At 35.8% G+C, this 19,131-nt stretch overlaps 1 protein-coding gene across 5 annotated transcripts in view; it reads left to right on the forward strand.

Annotated features, from left to right (window-relative positions):
- LOC149558648 (histidinol-phosphate aminotransferase, chloroplastic-like) overlaps positions 1 to 14,445 on the forward strand; it is a 103,544-nt gene extending 89,099 nt beyond the window's left edge. For 3 of the 5 annotated variants that reach the window (XM_089832778.1, XM_089832779.1, XM_089832777.1), the window contains exon 10: positions 13,785 to 14,445. In XM_089832778.1, coding sequence (XP_089688904.1) covers positions 13,785 to 13,916 — 132 coding nt within the window. In that variant the 3' untranslated portion in view covers positions 13,917 to 14,445. The remainder of the gene's footprint in view (positions 1 to 13,784) is intronic. The other 2 variants (XR_016365052.1, XM_089832780.1) reach the window with 2 other exon arrangements.
- The last annotated feature ends 4,686 nt before the right edge of the window (positions 14,446 to 19,131 follow it).

Here is a 19,131-nt window from a genome sequence, read left to right on the forward strand (position 1 = left end):
AGTAAGTGATGATGGTTCAACTTCTTATCAGAGTGTTGATACAAATCATAAAACTAGTGTGGTAATGTTTTGTCACAGGGGCATCATCATTTGGTAGGGCAAACAACGGTTAATGACAGTATGATTGCATGACCTTAGAACATTTTGATGTTGCTTGATAGATGCTGGCAACTTATGGTTGGGGTAGTACTGAGACATGAATACTGTGAGAGTGGAATTTCCCTCATAGAGTTGCAATCACTTAGAGATGTCATTGGAGTAATGAAGAATTATTGCTCAATATCATTATCAGATAGAGATCATCTTCTTATGTTCAATGGTATCTATTACGATTCCTTGATGGGAAAGGAAGAGGAGGTAGATGAGATCACCCATGAGCTGGGAACGACTAGGGATTCATTGGAGAGTGTGCAACTGACTCTTCACGAGTCTCACTGATTGAGGAGCCTTTAGTGGAGTTTGAGTTTAACATAGCCAACTATAAATACAATATAGTCTTCTATAGTACGAGTTGGTGATGATCTTATATCCACGAGTTATGATTGTGAGGAGGTTGAGAATGTGGCCACATCTATTGTAGTTACCAATGCAATTGTTATGGATGGAATAAGTGCATCTATTGAGAGCAACTGAGAACCACATGTTGCATCAGGTTCTCCTCTCATTACATCTATTGCAGATACTGTAGGTGATGAGTTAGATGGTAGAGGTTATATTCTGAACTGACAGTCAATGCTTGACCAAGGTGAGAACTTTTTACTAGTGATTGCAAAGGGAGGACTACTCATCACTTCTTTTCTAATCCACACATAGAGGATTTGATGGTGCTTTGGTATGGATTGGCTTTGAGGTCGTAGGTTGTACCATCCTTTGTGGGATAGGGATTTTCCATCTCTAGTAGATAGAATTAGTAGCTGCACGTTGGATTTCTTGTTGAGTCAACACATCCATGGTAGTTTAGCAGAGGATGGAGATAGTTGTGGTGTTGTAGACACCTCTGATTTGTATATCCAAAGTACATATGAATGTGAGTTCAACGTGCTTGGAGACTCAAGTGATGACAAGATTAGTACTGCAATTTGGATTAATTGGCTTCATCACTTTGGGCACAATGAAGTTGAGTTCAAAGTCGAGCAACCAAAATCTGAGGATGTTCTTCTTGGCAGGCTTTTGTTCATAGTTTTCTATCCTTCCAAGTTTACATAGTGAGGAGTACTTATAGCTTTCTTTTCGACCCTTGCAGGCTTCTGTTCATAATCTTCTATCCTTCTAGTTGTTGATGCGAGTTTTGTATCACTTACATAACATATTAGTGATTGAATATTTGATACGGAGTATCAAACATACAATCCCTCTCTTGAAAAGTTATTGCTCATGGAATATGAGAATAACTCCAATTTTCCTTACACTTGTGGATACTCGCTCAGTTTTATCAATGTGATTTGCTGGTAATCACGTAGGCGGCCTTACGTTGTTCATTCAAGGATGACTTGGACTTTGGTGGAATGAAGGTGATGGAGATGGGTTTGTGAAATATGCGGGTGGCAGATAATGTTGATGGTGGCGATGATGGAGGATGTGTCTGCCAATGATGATGTTGATGGGAAAGCAATGGTGGTGGAGGGTGAATGGGTGTGTTCTAATACTTGACTTACTTTTCTAACTTCCTTCTCTAAACTTCAACTAGTCCACTACTCACTATTCTACTCCTCCTACCAATGGAAGGTTAGCAAATGGACGGGGATCAAACCTAATGAAAGTTGACCAGTGGCCTCACTTCCACAGGTGCGATGATTCAAAGGAATAATAAACTAGTTTACCACACAAGGCTTCCCAACCAGCCGCTAGGATGCTAGTGGTCTAGTATTGACCTCTATCAAACATCTACTAATGCTACCATGCAACTATCCATCTACTTTACTCTTGCTTAAACAACTTGAAATGAAATTTGCTTCAACAACTTGAAAAGAAATCTAACTATGTGGAAGTAGAAAACATGCAATAATACCCAATGTTCTTAATCACCATGCAAGTCACAACAATGAAGAAGAGAGCAATTTTGGTATTATCTTCACAACAATTTCTCCAACACTTTATAAATGAGAGTAAATGGCCTTATATAGGGGCCAAAAATACAATGGACGGTGGAGATCAAAACAAGATCAACGATCCAGATTGGATCCTCAAAAACCTAATTAGGTTTGCCACTTCATCGGCCAATGAGAAACTGCCATCTCATCAATGGACCAATGAAAAAAGTGCAAAGAGTGGCAACCAATGAGAAGGCACCAAAATGGTGGCCAATCAGAAATAGACACTTGTCCTATTCTAAAAGAAAGAGAAATTGCCACTTGGGCTTACATCAAATGATCTTCTAATATAAATCTTCCCTTTTCTTTCATTTTCTTAGCTAAGGCAATGAACTTAGCTAGCCTTTCGTTAACTTCTTCCATAGGAGGACAAGGTGTGTGCTTCACCCTGAGTTCCGCTGACTTCACCACACTACTTGCTGCTTGTAGTATCCTTTTATGGTCCTTCTCATATTCCTTCACAAATCCAATAAAAGATTGAGAGAGGAAAGGGTGCTCAAATGCCTCTTCTTGATTGCAACCTTTCTTAACTCATCCAACCTTGATCCAAAATCCGTCTCATTGATATCCTCTTCTCAGATATCCTCAAAATCAAGTTCCATCCCAACTTCGCTCATCATGGTTGAAATGGAAGTGTTGACACTTGGGCTGTAATGTGCAGCCGCCTTCTGTATTTCTTCTTTGCCAAAGGGGATTCTCCTTCCTTTAGTCTATCTTTCATCTGTATCTTGTCCACTGTAGCGATATTGACGTCGGTTATTCTCTTCATTTTCGAAAATGGTGTATTGGGCATCATATCCTTGTTGTCTTTCTTAGTGTTTGTCTGCTTGAGATTCTTACTTGCACTAACATCCTACATACTCGTCGCCCTATTACAGGATGGTAGAGTGGTGGACCAGAAGGCAAGTAGAACCAAGGGAAGCAATCCTTAGACTAGAATGAAAGAAGGATGTCCGCTTAACAACCCCTTGCAACTCTAAATGATGAAAATTCACCTTAACCAATAATCGTACGACAACTTTTCGGAATTAGGACTAGACCTCAAGAACTTCAAATCCACTTGCAAATCAAAAATTTATCATGTAATTCACCTCCAAATAAAATTACCCAACCAAGGGCAAAAATCGCAGCCCCTCTTGAAAATCAGAATTTTATCTCCCACAAAATTCGCCAAACAAGAAGAGTGCAGATTTGCTCTTGCAAAATCGCCAACACCTTGAGAAGGAGAAGTGAGAAGTGAGGAGGAAATGGGAGAGAGGCCTCCTCTTATACCCAACTTTCTTACTCCCCCCAAGCTAGCCGACTTGGACCTTGGGAGTAAGAAAAAGAATAATTAATGCAAAATTATGGACCACAATTAAATACTTAGCTAAATATTAATTTTGCCAAAATGAAAATTGCCAATTAGTTCTAAATTGATAAAAAGAAATTAAATGGTGCCTTGGAGATGTTAAATATTTCCATTTAATGAGGATTTAGTAATTAATATGTCATTAAAATTGGATTTTGGCTCACCAAAAGCCATTTTTCAATATTAAATTACCAATTTCATTAAGGGCAAAATTTTTTCAAGGAAATTGTAATCTATTAATGCCCATTTTTTTGCAGTTTTAATTCAAATCGATTTAGCTAAGCAAGTTTAGCTTTTTAACATAAATAAAATTATTTCTTTAGAGCCTAAAATCGGTTTTGCAATTTGCTTTCATCATTACAAAAATTAAAATTTTCACTAAAGAAAAATTTAAGATTTTCCAAAAGACCAAATTTAACAAAAAAATCATTTTTTGAAAATTATCCCAATTTATACAATTATATCCAAATTTCAAAAGAAAATGTCTAAGTGCAAAATTCACAATTTTATCCTGCCAAGTGTTGCCTGTTGAATTTTGTTCGGCCTAAGGACGAAATTGGTTGCTCTGGAAAATCAAACAAAACCGGGTGAAAAATAAGCTAAGTCTCTCCCATTGGCTTTAAGGTGTCTAAGACTCAAAATTCTCAAAGAAATCAAAATTGTTGGACAATCCAAAATTTTGCCAAGGCAATTAAAAAAAGGGGGGTCCCCAAAGTTTTGGGGCGATGGTGTGAAAACCTCACATCTAGCATCAACCCAAAGAAATGTTTCTAAACATTTCAAGAAATAAGTAACTTAGAACAAAAATCTTAGGATGAACTATCCGAAAATCTACTTAAGGACGAGCACTCAACAAGGGAAAGAACTCTCAAGTTGAACCTAAGCACTCTGACCATAAGTTACTCACGTGTGTGCAAATGATTTATTCCCGCTTGACAAGAACTTGATAATCTCTCTGATCCATTAAACTTAGCTATTATAATATCCTTACTTTAAAGCAACTTGGATAGAGCCCCGCTGCCAGTTAGGCGTCTATATCCCCGACGGAGTTATCGCTGTGGCACCACAATCATTGTTCTACCTTCAGTGATTATTTTTATAGCACCGGTAGAGATGATTGCACACCCTTGAACCAAATTTCATTTTTATTTTCACTTTGATACTGCCTTTTCTTTTGCATAAATTTTCACGATATTTTCTCTTTTTTTTTTTTTCTTTTCTATCTTTTGTTTGGTTTGCAGGCAATGAAGCTTGCAGAGAGTTTGGAAGACCACGGTGGCGCTGAAGCAGGTGTATGATTTTTACCAAGTCCATCTTCACTTCAAAACATCAAGAACTCAGAGCAATTAAATGTGAGTAGAATGTTGTAACCATGTAAGAGATAACTCAAGAGCCTCCATCAGGTCTAACCCAAATTTAGTACAAGTCCTACCATAGACCAATGACTAAACACACCCTTTAATCTCTGAACCTTGTTAAATGTATTCGAAAAATGAACAAAACAGACTCCGTTTTGTCACCAAAAATGTAAAATCTACACACCTCGCCCACGAGTGATAACATGGACCCCCCCCTTTGCGCTTGCAAAGACTCAAAACCAAAACACCCTCTAACTAAGGAAGCTAAAAGATCTCAAGTCAAATGCCTTGATACAAATCAAATTCGAGCTCCCTCACAACACCTAAACTAAGCAGCTGAAAGAAAACTACCCTAACCAAAACTAAACAACTAAAAGAAAACTATTCTAACCAATTGAAAGGGAAACTTTAATCTACCCAACTGAAAGGAAACTGAACTACTCTCCTGAACCAAATGGTCCAAGACAAACATACCCTAACTATGTACAAGACTCTAAAGGGACAATACTAACCGATCTAATATATACACTGGATCTAACATGGTTTCTCAAGATGTTCAAAAGTAACAAGGTTTGGGTGATAGTTCTCAATCTCGCAAACTCATCTTTATACTCTGAAAAAAATTTGGTCACCTCAAACTCAAACTCTAGAAAATTATCATGCAAGACTAACAATTGAGACAACTCATAGGGTCCATGATTAATCCAAATACAAGTTGTTTCTCCAGAATTTCCATAATCAAAATAAAGACTTTCAAACCTTTCATCTTTAAGAGCAGGGAAAGAAACAACTTGGTGTGCTTCAAATTCAAATGGAACTTGCAAATTCTCCACGGCTTCAAGAGGTCGAAGTTGGTGGTGAACCATCCCAATAGCATCAACACCAAACTCGTTGGTAGCCCAGGCAGGATCAATCTTGAAATCAAGCTCATGAAATGTCATTTTTGGGGGCTTGTCTCTGTGAATAGTGAGCCGTGAATCCTTGTGAATCTCCTCAAGTGTATCCCCAGAAATTGAGGATTTTTTGATATTTTCCTCATCAAACACCTCTCCAAGTTGCTTGGACACAATATCTGACTATAGCATCAACCCAAATTGTTCTTTGTTTTCCATTTTCATGGGAGCAACTTGATCACCACTCAACAATCCTTGCATATCCTTACCAATAGAAGCTACATCATCTAGCGTGTAATTTCCCTTTGAACCCTCTTCAAGAACATCTTGCCATTCTTTATATAGACTTTCACTGAACATAGCACCTTCAAGACTAATAGGAGAACCATCATACATCTTTGTGAGTGGCCCATCAACTTCCATTTCAAGAGGCCAAATTTCTGGAGGTTGAAGTTGATGGTGAATCATGCTACTTGTAACAACTTGATCACCTTGAAAGGCTTTAGGCAATGACTCCTTTTGTATTTCTTCCGTAGGATCTTCAAGCATCCCCCCAAAGAATGTGGTGGAGATAGCATCTTGTATTGGTTTATCAATATTTTCCTCATACTTGAACTCTCTTGTGATATTTTGTAATTCCTTGTTCAACTCACTCTCTTGATTATCCTCCTCTTTAAGGATATTTGAAACTTCTTGCAACCTATCCTCAAGAGTCACCCCTTGAATTATGCATGAAGGCTCACCAAAGATTTCCTCTTCATCCACCTTTTGATGTTCCATTTGTAGTTCTTCGTGTGCCCTCACATGTTGACCTTTGCTTACCATCCTTTCTCTCCCTTGGATAGATTCAATTGTTTCCTCGATTTTATTGTCAATCTCTCCACCTCGTGATATAATGGGTGCAGGTTCTTCCACTAGTTTATCTTGAACATTAGAATCAACCACATCATCTTGATATATCTCACTCTCTTCATTCTTTGGTGTCCAACTTGAAAGTTGAAAGAAATTCCTACCACCTCCTACTGATATTTCCTCATACCAACCCAATTGAAACTTGACCAAGTCAATGGTGTCTTGGCAAGATGGGCAAGTACACTCTAAATATATGAGATTATGTGCAAGGCACCAATAACGTTTTCCACATATGTTTTTTGGTTCCCTATTGATATCTTCTTTGGAAACAAGAAAATCTTCCTCCGAATTGACAAAGACCGCATGTTAATGTATTTGTGAAAAAGAAAATTTTCCTCTTAATGCCATGTCCACTTTTAAGAGAAACACCAAACAATCCATCTCCCCATCATGTATCCTACATTTCCTTGATGCTGCAAGTTGAGACAAATTCAATGGATGTAACCTTTTGTTCAAATCAAACCAAATGGGATGAACGTCCACTTGCCTATCCATTGAGAAACCTTGCTTCTTTTTTGAAAATTTTGAATTTTTTGAATTTTTGACTTTAAAAGAGATCTCTCATCTCAAATCTAGCTTTGAAATCTCATTCCTCGTCATGCTCTGCTTTTAATTTCCAAGTTGATCCAAGAATGAAAATTATTCAGCCCTCCTTCTAGTGCCAGATAATGTTGATGCGAGTTTTGTATCACTTACATAACATATTAGTGATTGAATATTTGATACGGAGTATCAAACATACAATCCCTCTCTTGAAAAGTTATTGCTCATGGGATATGGGAGTAACTCCAATGTTCCTTACACTTGTGGATACTCTCTCAGTTTTATCAATGTGATTTGTTGGTAATCACGTAGGCGGCCTTACGTTGTTCATTCAAGGATGACTTGGACTTTGGTGGAATGAAGGTGATGGAGATGGGTTTGTGAAATATGCGGGTGGCAGATAATGTTGATGGTGGCGATGATGGAGGATGTGTCTGCCAATGATGATGTTGATGGGAAAGCAATGGTGGTGGAGGGTGAAATGGTGTGTTCTAATACTTGACTTACTTTTCTAACTTCCTTCTCTAAACTTCAACTACACCACTACTCACTATTCTACTCCTACTCCTATGAATGGAAGGTTAGCAAATGGATGGGGATAGAACCTAATGAAAGCTGACCAACGGCCTCACTTCCACAGGTGCGATGATTCAAAGGAATAATAAACTAGTTTACCACACAAGGATTTCCAACCAGCCGCTAGGATGCTAGTGGTCTAGTATTGATCCCTATCAAACATCTACTAATGTTACCATGCAACTATCCATCTACTTTACTCTTGCTTAAACAACTTGAAAAGAAATCTAACTATGTGGAAGTAGAAAACATGCAATAATCCCCAATGTTCTTAATCACCATGCAAGTCACAACAATAAAGAAGAGAGCAATTTTGGTATTATCTTCACAACAATTTCTCCAACACTTTACAAATGAGAGCAAATAGCCTTATATAGGGGCCAAAAATACAATGGACGGTGGAGATCAAAACAAGATCAACGATCCAAATTGGATCCTCAAAACCCTAATTAGGGTTGCCACCTCATCGGCCAATGAGACGCTGCCACCTTGTCAATGGACCAATGAAAAAAGTGCAAAGAGCGGCAACCATTGAGAAGGCACCAAAATGGTGGCCAATCAGAAATAGACACTTGTCCTATTCTAAAAGAAAGAGAAATTGCCACTTGGGCTTACATCAAATGATCTTCTAATATAAATCTTTCCTTTCTTTCATTTTCTTAGCTAATGCAATGAACTTAGTTAGCCTTTCATTAACTTCTTCCATAGGAGGACAAGGTGTGTGCTTCGCCCTGAGTTCCGTTGACTTCACCACGCTGCTTGCTGCTTGTATCCTTTTATGGTCCTTCTCATATTCCTTCACAAATCCAATAAAAGCATCGAGAGAGAAAAGGGTGCCCAAATGCCTCTTCTTGATTGCAACCTTTCTTAACTCATCCAACCTTGATCCAAAATCTGTCTCATTGATATCCTCTTCTCGGATATCCTCAAAATCAAGTGCCATCCCAACGTTGCTCATCATGGTTGAAATGGAAGTGTCGACGCTTGGGCTGTGATGTGCAACCGCCTTCTGTATTTCTTCTTTGCCAAAGGAGATTGTCCTTCCTTTAGTTTGTCCATCCGTATTATGTCCACTGTAGCGATATTGGTGTCGGTTATTCTCTTCATTTTTGAGAAGAAGGGTGTTTTGGGCATCATATCCTCTTTGTCTTTCTTAGTGTTCGTTCGCTTGAGATTCTCACTTGCACTAACATTCTCCATACTCGTCGCCCTATTATGGGATGGTAGAGTGGTGGACCAGAAGGCAAGTAGAACCAAGGGAAGCAATCCTTAGACTAGAACGAAAAAAGGATGTCAGCTTAAGGGCCCCTTGCAACTCTAAATGATGAAAATTCACCTTAACCAATAATTGTACGACGACTTTTCAGAATTAGGACTAGATGTCAAGAACTTCAAATCCACTTGCAAATCAGAAATTTATCATGTAATTCACCTCCAAACAAATTACCCAACCTAGGGCAAAAATCGCAGCCCATCTTGAAAATCAGAATTTTATCTTCCACAAATTTAGGCTCCCACAAAATTCGCCAAGCAAGAAGAGTGCAGATTCGCTCTTGCAGAATTGCCAACACCTTGAGAAGGAGAAGTGAGAAGTGAAGAGGAAATGGGAGAGAGGCCTCCTCTTATACCCAACTTTTTTACTTCCCCCAAGCTAGCTGACTTGGACCTTGTGAGCAAGAAAAACAATAATTAATGCAAAATTATGGCCCACAATTAAATACTTAGCTAAATATTAATTTTGCCAAAATGAAAATTGTCAATTAGTTCCAAATTGCAAAAAAAAAAATTAAATGGTGCCCTAGAGATGTTAAATATTTCCATTTAATGAGGATTTAGTAATTAATACGTCATTAAAATTGGATTTTGGCTAACCAAAAGCCATTTTTCAATATTAAATTACTAATTTCATTAAAAGCAAAAAGTTTTCAACGCAATTTTAGTCTATTAAAGCCAATTTTTTTACAATTTTAATTCAAATCGATTTAGCTAAGCAAGTTTAGCTTTTTAACACAAATAAAATCATTTCTTTAGAGCCTAAAATCGATTTTGCAATTTGCTTTCATCATAACAAAAATTAAAATTTTCACCAAAGAAAAATTTAATATTTTCCAAAAGACCAAATTTAACAAAAAATTCATTTTTTGAAAATTATTCCGATTTATACAATTATATCCAAATTTTCAAAAGAAAATGTCTAAGTAGAAAATTCACAATTTTATCCTGCCAAGTGTTGCCTGTTGAATTTTGTCTGGCCTAAGGATGAAATTGGTTGCTCTAGAAAATCAAATGAAACCGGGTGAAAAATAAGCTAAGTCTCTCCCATTGGCTTGAAGGTGTCTAAGACTCAAAATTCTCAAAAAAATTAAAATTGTTGGACAATCCAAAATTTTGCCAAGGCAATTAAAAAAATGGGGGGTCCCAAAAGTTTTGGGGCGATGGTGTGAAAACCTCACAACACTAGTGCATTGAGATTTCAAAGATGGCTCATTGAGAATTTTTCAGGAGTTTACATAGTGAGGAGTGCTTATAGCTTTCTCTTGATCCTTCTGTGCATGACCCCTTTCAGATGCATAGTTTAGTTGTGCATGTGTTGCATAGTGTGTCTGATAGCTCACCTTGCGTAGTGTGGGATGCAAGCTTTGTCAGCCTTCTGAGTTGTTTCCCTATGAGGTGTTCACCCCTACAACATCTACAATCGAATTTGGTTCAATTTGCAGGTTCTGTAAATTATTATAGTGTTGGTGTTAGAGGAGCTAGTTGGTGATCACAAGGACATAGTTCTACCCATGGGATTCGAGTGGATGGGTTTTTTTGTTTTTGAGGGAAATGCAATTTTAGGAAGGGTGTATTGTAATGTCCAAAGAATTATGAAGTATGTACAATACTTCCCTGATTAGTCACCACAAACTAACAGTTTGGATTAGTTTTTCAGTGGCTGTTGTAAGCTAAGTCAATTGGTTGGAGGGTCTTAGTTGGCAGAGGCAGATGTCGACTCCTACTCCAGAGGTCAGGGATGTTCATGATTGCTCTTTGTTTGCATTAATTTGTCACACTTACTATTTATAGTGTCTAATTCAGGAAAGTCAGGGTTTGCATCTTTAGTAGGGTACTTGAATAGCTTGATGACAATGTTGAGATTCGGTATTGTTGATGGAGAAGTTATTCACAGACTTACTATCATTGTTGAGGGGTTGTTATACTTGATAGGGGAACCCAAACTCATGGTATGCACAGTGGTTGACTAATTCGTTAGTTGACTCATTTTGAGAGACTATTTACAATAAGTGGATGTTAGAGAGTGACCCTTTTAATGCATACAATGGTTAGTTCCTAGATTTAGATGAACACAAGAAATAATGATTATTTATGAAGTTATGCACTTTTAATTATTAATAAAGTAATACTTTATTCATAATTAATTATGAAGTGCAATTATAAAGTTGTATTTTCACTTTATATTTAATATTGTTGTGCACCAAAAGGAGGGGAAAAAGAAATTAAATTAAATTAAAGGAGATGAAGAAAATGCTCAGTAAACATTATAATAGAGATTTGGATTTCATTTCATTAATTCTTGAATCATTTAACACTCGTCTTTCTTGACGAAACTTTGGCTTTGAGGAAGAAACCTAAGGTTTCATTGTAATTTTCAAGTGCAAACACTTTCAAAGGTCATATTTGTGCTTAAAAGTGGTGTTTTATATCAGATTTTGCAAGGGTATTTTATGCAGATTGGAAGTTATTGAAAAAAGTTATTGGTTTGGGGACAGGTTTGGATACGAGAACCTGGTTCATGGGTACATGATTTTTTTCCCATTATGATTCATGTGTGTGTGTTTACAAAAAATAACAAAAATACGCACGATTGTAAAACTAAATCATTTCATAGTATGAATCTATGATGCTTGATCAATGCCAAATGCTAAAGATAAACTCTAGAACACGATTATAATGAAAATCATTACATTGAATTACTGAATTATAAAATGAAAATGTAGTCCATGAAAGTTTGCAAGTTGAAACATAATTCAATGTTTAATGTTCATTAATAATCAACATGAGAGCAAATGTAAGATAAAAGTGTGTTTGGAGGCTTCCTAATGGGGGTTTTAGGGTTAGAACCAAAAAATAATAGAAAAAAAAGTATTTTTTATGTTTTTGGACACACTTTATAAGCTGGACCTCATTGGTTCGCATGGGTCCATGTGGGTACCTGCTCTGTCCGCCCGGGTTTGGGCTGCATTCGGTCCACAGAACTGCAAGGGACCACAGGGCTGGGTGCGGACTTTGCACAAACCCAGTGTGAACACCGACGCGTACATGGACCTGGTCCATACCTGGACCCGGTTCGCGGGTCTAGGGTGTGAACTTGGTAACTTTGATTTTATTATTATTGAAAATCTTTATTGCCAGTGAGATATCTTCGTTGGCACATGGGAATCATATTGGTGCATATTTAGAGTGTTTATCTCCATAACTAGCAGGGGTTTTTAAATAGCTGATTGCAGACTTCATTTTCAGTGGCATAATGATTATTTTCTCTGCCGTGTAACTGCTGCAAACCTTATACTTAATTCTGGCATCCATTTTCAGAGAGTTTCAAGGCACATTTACCTGTGAGTTCATGAATTGTAACTCCTTGATTTTCTGGGTAATGTTGTTTTAGATAATAGGGGTTATTTTATAAACTAGGTTGTCAATATATTGAGGAAATACAGAGTTTTTCAGTTGGTATAGAAATCTGGAATGTTTAGCTGTGTATTCCCAATGCAATTTCATTGAGTTTAAATTTTTTTATTGTACCATCCCATGTTTTTTCTGCATTAAATTTTTGTGTCAAACATTGGCAATATACCACAGACATTTACCAAAACAAACCAAACAAGACAGAAAATGAGTTAGCAAGTGTCGACCTGGGATGGGACATTATATTGCAATTTTCATGACATCCACCAAACCCAAAAAACTCACCAACTGCTTGGTCACCTGCAAAGTACATGTAAAAGCAAATTTAAATTTCAACTTACAATTAAACAAAATGCTGTTGAAATTTAAAAATAAAGGATTCAATTTGAAAATTAAATTAAGATGAAGTTACCTTGACAATGTCTTATGCTCTTGTTGCAAAATCACCATAATTTTTTTTTTTTTTTTTTAAATCCTTCAATTTTCCTCCATCAACCTTCATTGAATAAGTTGAGTCTAGTCATGGTTGAGTCACACACATCCGATTCAAGGAAGTCAATAAACTATTGAAAATTAACATGGCTCATTGAAAAACTATTGCGGCTGTTAAGAAACTTTGAGTATGTGCTACTTCTGATTGTTAAACATTTCATTAAAATTCATCTGCAAGATTGTTTCAAGTGTAGTTGTTTCTTAGAAATGTGAACCGTTTCCATCATTTTAAACATAGACAATTTTTCTTGTGGACATTATTTTTTTAAAAACCAAATAAAAAATAGAAAACTGAATTTGAACTTATCTCTGTAAATTGTTGAAGTTGGGAAATTGTTGTGGTTTGTAAGTCAACTGCTGCAGTTTTTTTAAAGTGAAATAAACACATCAAATTCATGTTTTTCTGGGGTCTGAGTTTTCCCTTTCAGTTTTCCATGTCACGTTTTTGGTCGAGATGAGCTTTTTTTGCATTCCTGCTAGTTATCTGTGAGTTTAGGCAAGTTTTTTTGTGAGTTACCGACAAGTGCCCGACAGCATCTGCTTGGTAGTCAATCCACAAGTACTCGCTGAGGTTGTTATCTATGGTTTTTCTTCTAAATGGAAAAGGAGACATTGTGACACCAAAATTTGTAGTTGCAGGATACTGCCAGCCTGCTTGACATGTATCTATATCTTTTTTATTAATTACAGTAGGTGGTGTTTTCTTGCATCCTATGTAGAATAAACTATGAATTGTGTACAATCTTGTGTGTAAGTGCTGTCTAAAAGGAGCAACTTATTAGATCCTCTCTTATCACGATAATGTGACAATTATTCTGAGTATGAAGTTTAAATATGTGTTATTGCATCCACACGTTTATAATGGTTTATTGTTTATCTACAGGAGGAACTTTCGCAACTGGGAGTGATGATACGACATTACAATAACAAAGAATTGAAAGGCTATATTCGTATCTCAGTTGGAAAGCCAGAACATACAGATGCTTTAATGAACGCTCTGAGATTTGTTTCTTGACTAAAGTGAAATTCTTTCAGCAAACAAGTTTTATTGTCAATTTTTTGAGAGAACTGGCAAGGAAACTTGTATTGAAGTGTTCATGATTTACTACCTACATATATGTGAAAATCCTCATCAGTGGGAGCACTCCTTTTCATTTGCCACAGAATCCAAGAAATAGCATGTTGCAAGGTATCCTAATGGAATTTTAATTTATTCTTGTGATTCATCTTGTCAATTTTTGTAAAATTAGCTGACATTTCTTCCAAACCAGTGATTTGCAGTCTATCTCACCCACATAATTTTTTATTTTAAACTCGGAGGTTGACAAAATTTCCACTAAAAGGGTGTTTTTGTTGAATTGATGTAAAAGGAGTGCCATTGCAGAATTTGAAATGAAAAACCTCGTTAAGAAGAGTACCAGGCATCTCAGATTCCTCCAATCTGCCGGACATTTGTTCTTATCTGCGAAGAAAGTTCAGCAGTATATAACTTAAATGTTTGCTTCTGTACTTTTCTTACGGATAAATATAGGCAAGTTCTAATATTAGGAGCAGTTGTGAATGTTTTAGTTTTCTTCTGATCTCCAGTGGAGAATAGATATGCTATTCCTCAATATCTCAAGTTCAATTAGATTAGGATGTGGGTTGATATGATTAGCTGATTGTGTAGCATCGATGTTGTCCATTCAAGTTTTGATTATGCCAGTCGATTGTATTTGTCAACTATGATCTCGTCCCCCCACATACACTGACTATAGGTATACTTTTACAAATTTACAAGCCACTGAATGCTAAATGACTTTTGCTGGGAAGGCTTTTACTGATTCACTTGCATGTTTTGATATATATGCCGAAATCCAATAAAAATGATATTCATTGTCAGTTATTCGCAACTATGAACAATGAGAAGTCCATCGCAATATCCCATTTCGTAGTGCATTTTTTCACTCCCGTGCGCCATTGCATGCTATGCCTTTATCGCATAAAAGAAAGATCTTGCATGCATCATGTGTTTGAGCACAAGATGATACTGAATTATGATGGTATCCTTAAAATTTAATGTATTGTCTTCGCAGGAAATGAGAACACCTTGATATGTAAGGCCTTTCTAGTATTATTGATTATGTAATATTTAAACAAGGTGCTTGTACTCTCAATTTGTGCGATGAACTGAAGATTCTTGATCTTATAAAATAGTTGATGAGATTCTTAAACATCACATATTGGATGAATCTTTTCTAAATGACTTCACTTGCAATCTATCGACATGTAAGGGAATCGGCTAAACATCAAATTAAAACGCCAGTCATGTAAAGGCAAATATAAAGAAAAAACTCTCCCTCGGTAAGATTAGTGTTTTAGTTTGTTGTTTGGACGTTGCCGACATGTAAGTGCATATGTATGACTAGACATCAACAACTCAATATTAAGATGTCCCTTCTAACTGTCAAAATTAGGAGTCTCTTAATAAAAAATAAATATAGAATTTAAATGATCACTTCAAAATAACCATTTTAAATTACAATAATAACCTATCGAAAAAACACACGTAATATTTAATATAGTAATTTGTCCTTGATGAAAGATATACGTGAATAACCTATTTTTAACTCACTAGGGAAAAACTTATATATATTTTATTTTACTACAAGAATTTAATTATTAGTAATTTTTTTTCTTTAATATTAAGGTGACAGAATTTGCAAGCAAAACAGTCCAATACCTTATAGTTGAAAATTAAGCAAATTTATTATATATTAAAGTGAAACTAAGTTGAGGGTGGAAATTCTATTAACAAGTTATAGATGATGAGATAATGGTGAGTAGGATGTATTAATAATATAGGTTTATAGGAGTGTTGAATAAGATGTGGGTTTGGGAAATCATTGTCTTTTTGCCAAATCTTGGACAACCTCTTTTAATACTCTTATTTTATTTTATTTTTTGATAGAGGGTTCAAATTTGTGAGGCAATTCTGTGAGGCATGAGGCTTGCAAACTACCAATCAGTGAAGGCCACCACTGAAACGATTTAAGAATTTGATACAAACCCAGTTGTGCTTGAAACCTCTTCAGCTTAGAGCCAAAGATAGAGGGGCATCCAGGCCGTCGAAATCTCTTGGGGCACAATCCCAATCTCATCCTTATGATGTCGGATCCTTGCACTCAACAAGACTTGATCCTTGGTGGACTCTTTGTGAGCATTCAACTTCACTAGTAGACCAAGGGCCCATTGACTTAACACTCTTATTGAACCACTTCGTATGCACTCAATGTGGGTGGTTTTCAATCTTCCTCTCCATTTTTGAGAGTTCTCTTGCTTTGGAGCCATTGGGAATTATTTTGGTTGTTTCTTGAAGGTGGATGAAGCTATGACCATAATGAGACACTCTACTTTCACTGGCATTTTGGTTGAAGTGATATCTCCATGCCACTATTGGGGATATGCGATGTTCTTAGTTGTGGTCTTGGGTTCAAGCATTGGATTATTAGGGCCTTCCCTTTTGATGTTTGTGATGCTTCTTCGTCTACTTGGTAGAAGGATGTCAATGAGGTTTATTTCAATGCCCAAGTTTAGGATTCTCTCTCAAATTCTACTTGTGATGGCTTCTCATGAGTTGATGAGTATGAATCTCCTATTGCAAATCTCAGTATTTCTTTTGTTGCAAATCCTAGTCTATTTTTTTCTCTTAATCTAGGCCATGCTCCTGTTGCAAATATGGGTGATGCCCCTACTATTATTGGTGTGATCCCCTTTGGCCTTGTGGACCATTTCTCATCTTTCACTTTTGATTCTACTTAGCTACATGATTCTATTGCCAATAATGGCATTCTCAACACTCTAGCTATAGTGTCGACAACTGCCTTGATGACATCTCTTTTGTTGGGGACCCTAAGGATAAATATCACTTGGACAATTGTTTGATGTAGAAGGAATTATTCCTCAAATTCACACTCTTCTCCACTTGCGCTGTGAGTTTGGCCCTCCCACCCTTGTGGAAGGCTTTTTAGCCTTGATGCTAGGTGTTTTGTTAAGTTTATCTTTGATGATATTTGTTGTTGTTTAGCCATTGTTGGTTTATTGTCTTTCTGATATTGCTTTCTCTATGCTATGGTTTAGTAAGGCCCAACCCTTGTGTTAGGCTACTTTAATTTTCAAAAACATAAATATATAGGAAAATAGAAAATAGAGCAACATAAATAAATGCAGAGAAAAAAATTCCAACTTATCATGTCATTGAAGATTACAATATTCGCCTAACTAATTTAAATAAGATCTTATAATTATGCTAAGAGAAATGATATCGAAAACTATGATGTAACACTCTACTTGAGGCTCTTTATAGTTTAACTAAAACAAATATACAAATAATATTTGATTCCTAAACTAAAAAAAATCTTCAAATAATATTTGATTCCTATTCAAACTCTAATCGATGAAGCAATATATTCATTACCCCACTTAATGTTCAACATCAATTAACATATAACAAATCAGAATAGGAAATGCATTCTTTCCTTGGCATCATTTGGTGCTCTAGGAGCTAGCTATCTTTTATCTTATACGCTTTTCAGTCCCATAGACCCTTGTGGTCTCTTGTTGGACATTAATAAATTTATCTTATCTTATGCATGATATTAACTTTGAAAACTATTTTTGGATTAATAAGATTTTTTCAAGTTGCTCTTTACTATCAAAGTCATCCAGCCACCATCAAAGTTCATACATCATTGAGCACCATTTGGACACAAAGCATTTCATCACACTCATGTATAATGTTGAACTTCTACATTTTGGATCACCCAAAAACTACTCAACACAAAGCCTTACATGCATGCTTCATAACCCTAATGAGGTATATGCACCTTAGACTATTGAGCATTTGTCCATTCTCTTTTACATCCTTGTTTTCAAGGTGTTGGCCTCTTCAAAGTAGGACAAGTGCCTCATCCTCAACAAACCCATCAATATTTGGCGGTTCTTTTGCATACCTTATTTGATGACTTTTTCTCTTTTTTGATTCTTTTCTTCTTGTTTAAAAAGTTGCTCCTTTCTCTTCCACCGCCAATGACTGAAGTCGTATAGTCATCTAGCCACCATCAAAGTTCATAACATCATTGAGCACCATTTGGACACAAAGCATTTCATCACACTCATATGTATAATGTTGAACTTCTACATTTTAGATCACCCAAAAACTACTCAACACAAAGCCTTACATGCATGCTTCGTAACCCTAATGAGGTATATGCACCTTAGACTATTGAGCATTTGTCCATTCTCTTTTACATCCTTGTTTTCAAGGTGTTGGCCTCTTCAAAGTAGGACAAGTGCCTCATCCTCAACAAACCCATCAATATTTGGCGGTTCTTTTGCATACTTATTTGATGACTTTTTCTCTTTCTTGATTCTTTTCTTCTTGTTTAAAAAGTTGCTCCTTTCTCTTCCACCGCCAATGACCACAATAGTTACAATAAATTGAATTGCTTTATACCGTATAAAAACATAGATATGGAAGGAAAATAGAGAATGGAACAACAAAAGTAATTGCAAAGAAATAAGAACTCACAACTTATCTCTCACCATTGGAGAAGACACATATAGACTCAACAAGATCCTATAATAATGCAAATAGAAATTTCAACAGCCTTAAAATAGGGAGGTACAACTTAAATCAATCAATACTCACTTGAGAACTCTTAACAACTAATTGAAACAAATTTGTAATTATTATTTGATTCCTATTCAAACTAGTTGTTAGAGCATTATATTCTAATAGGGTAATGATACCAAAATGTGTTCTACTTGTGCATTTACTTATGTTAATCCCAAGAATTTAAAGTTAAGAAGCAAGAGTATTTTTTAACATCTAAACTGGTAAAGGTTGTTCATGTTTGGTAGCTTTAGTTGGATAAACCCGAAGACTAAAACTGAATATATATATATATATATATATATATATATATATATATATATATATATATATATATATATATATATATATATATATATATATATATATATATATATATATATATATATATATATATATATATATATATATATATATATACATACACTAAAATCGAATATATAATATTTTAATGAATAGACATGTCTGCTCTTGATTTATTCTCAATATAAATAAGAAATTGCTATCAATTAGAAAATATATACCTTAAAAATAACTGTGTAATTCATTTACATCGATCCTTCAAATTAACATAGTA

The sequence above is a fragment of the Cupressus sempervirens genome, chromosome 5 (genome assembly GCF_028749045.1).
Source record: "Cupressus sempervirens isolate cs-2001-9-10 chromosome 5, ASM2874904v1, whole genome shotgun sequence".
Classification (NCBI taxonomy): domain Eukaryota; kingdom Viridiplantae; phylum Streptophyta; class Pinopsida; order Cupressales; family Cupressaceae; genus Cupressus; species Cupressus sempervirens.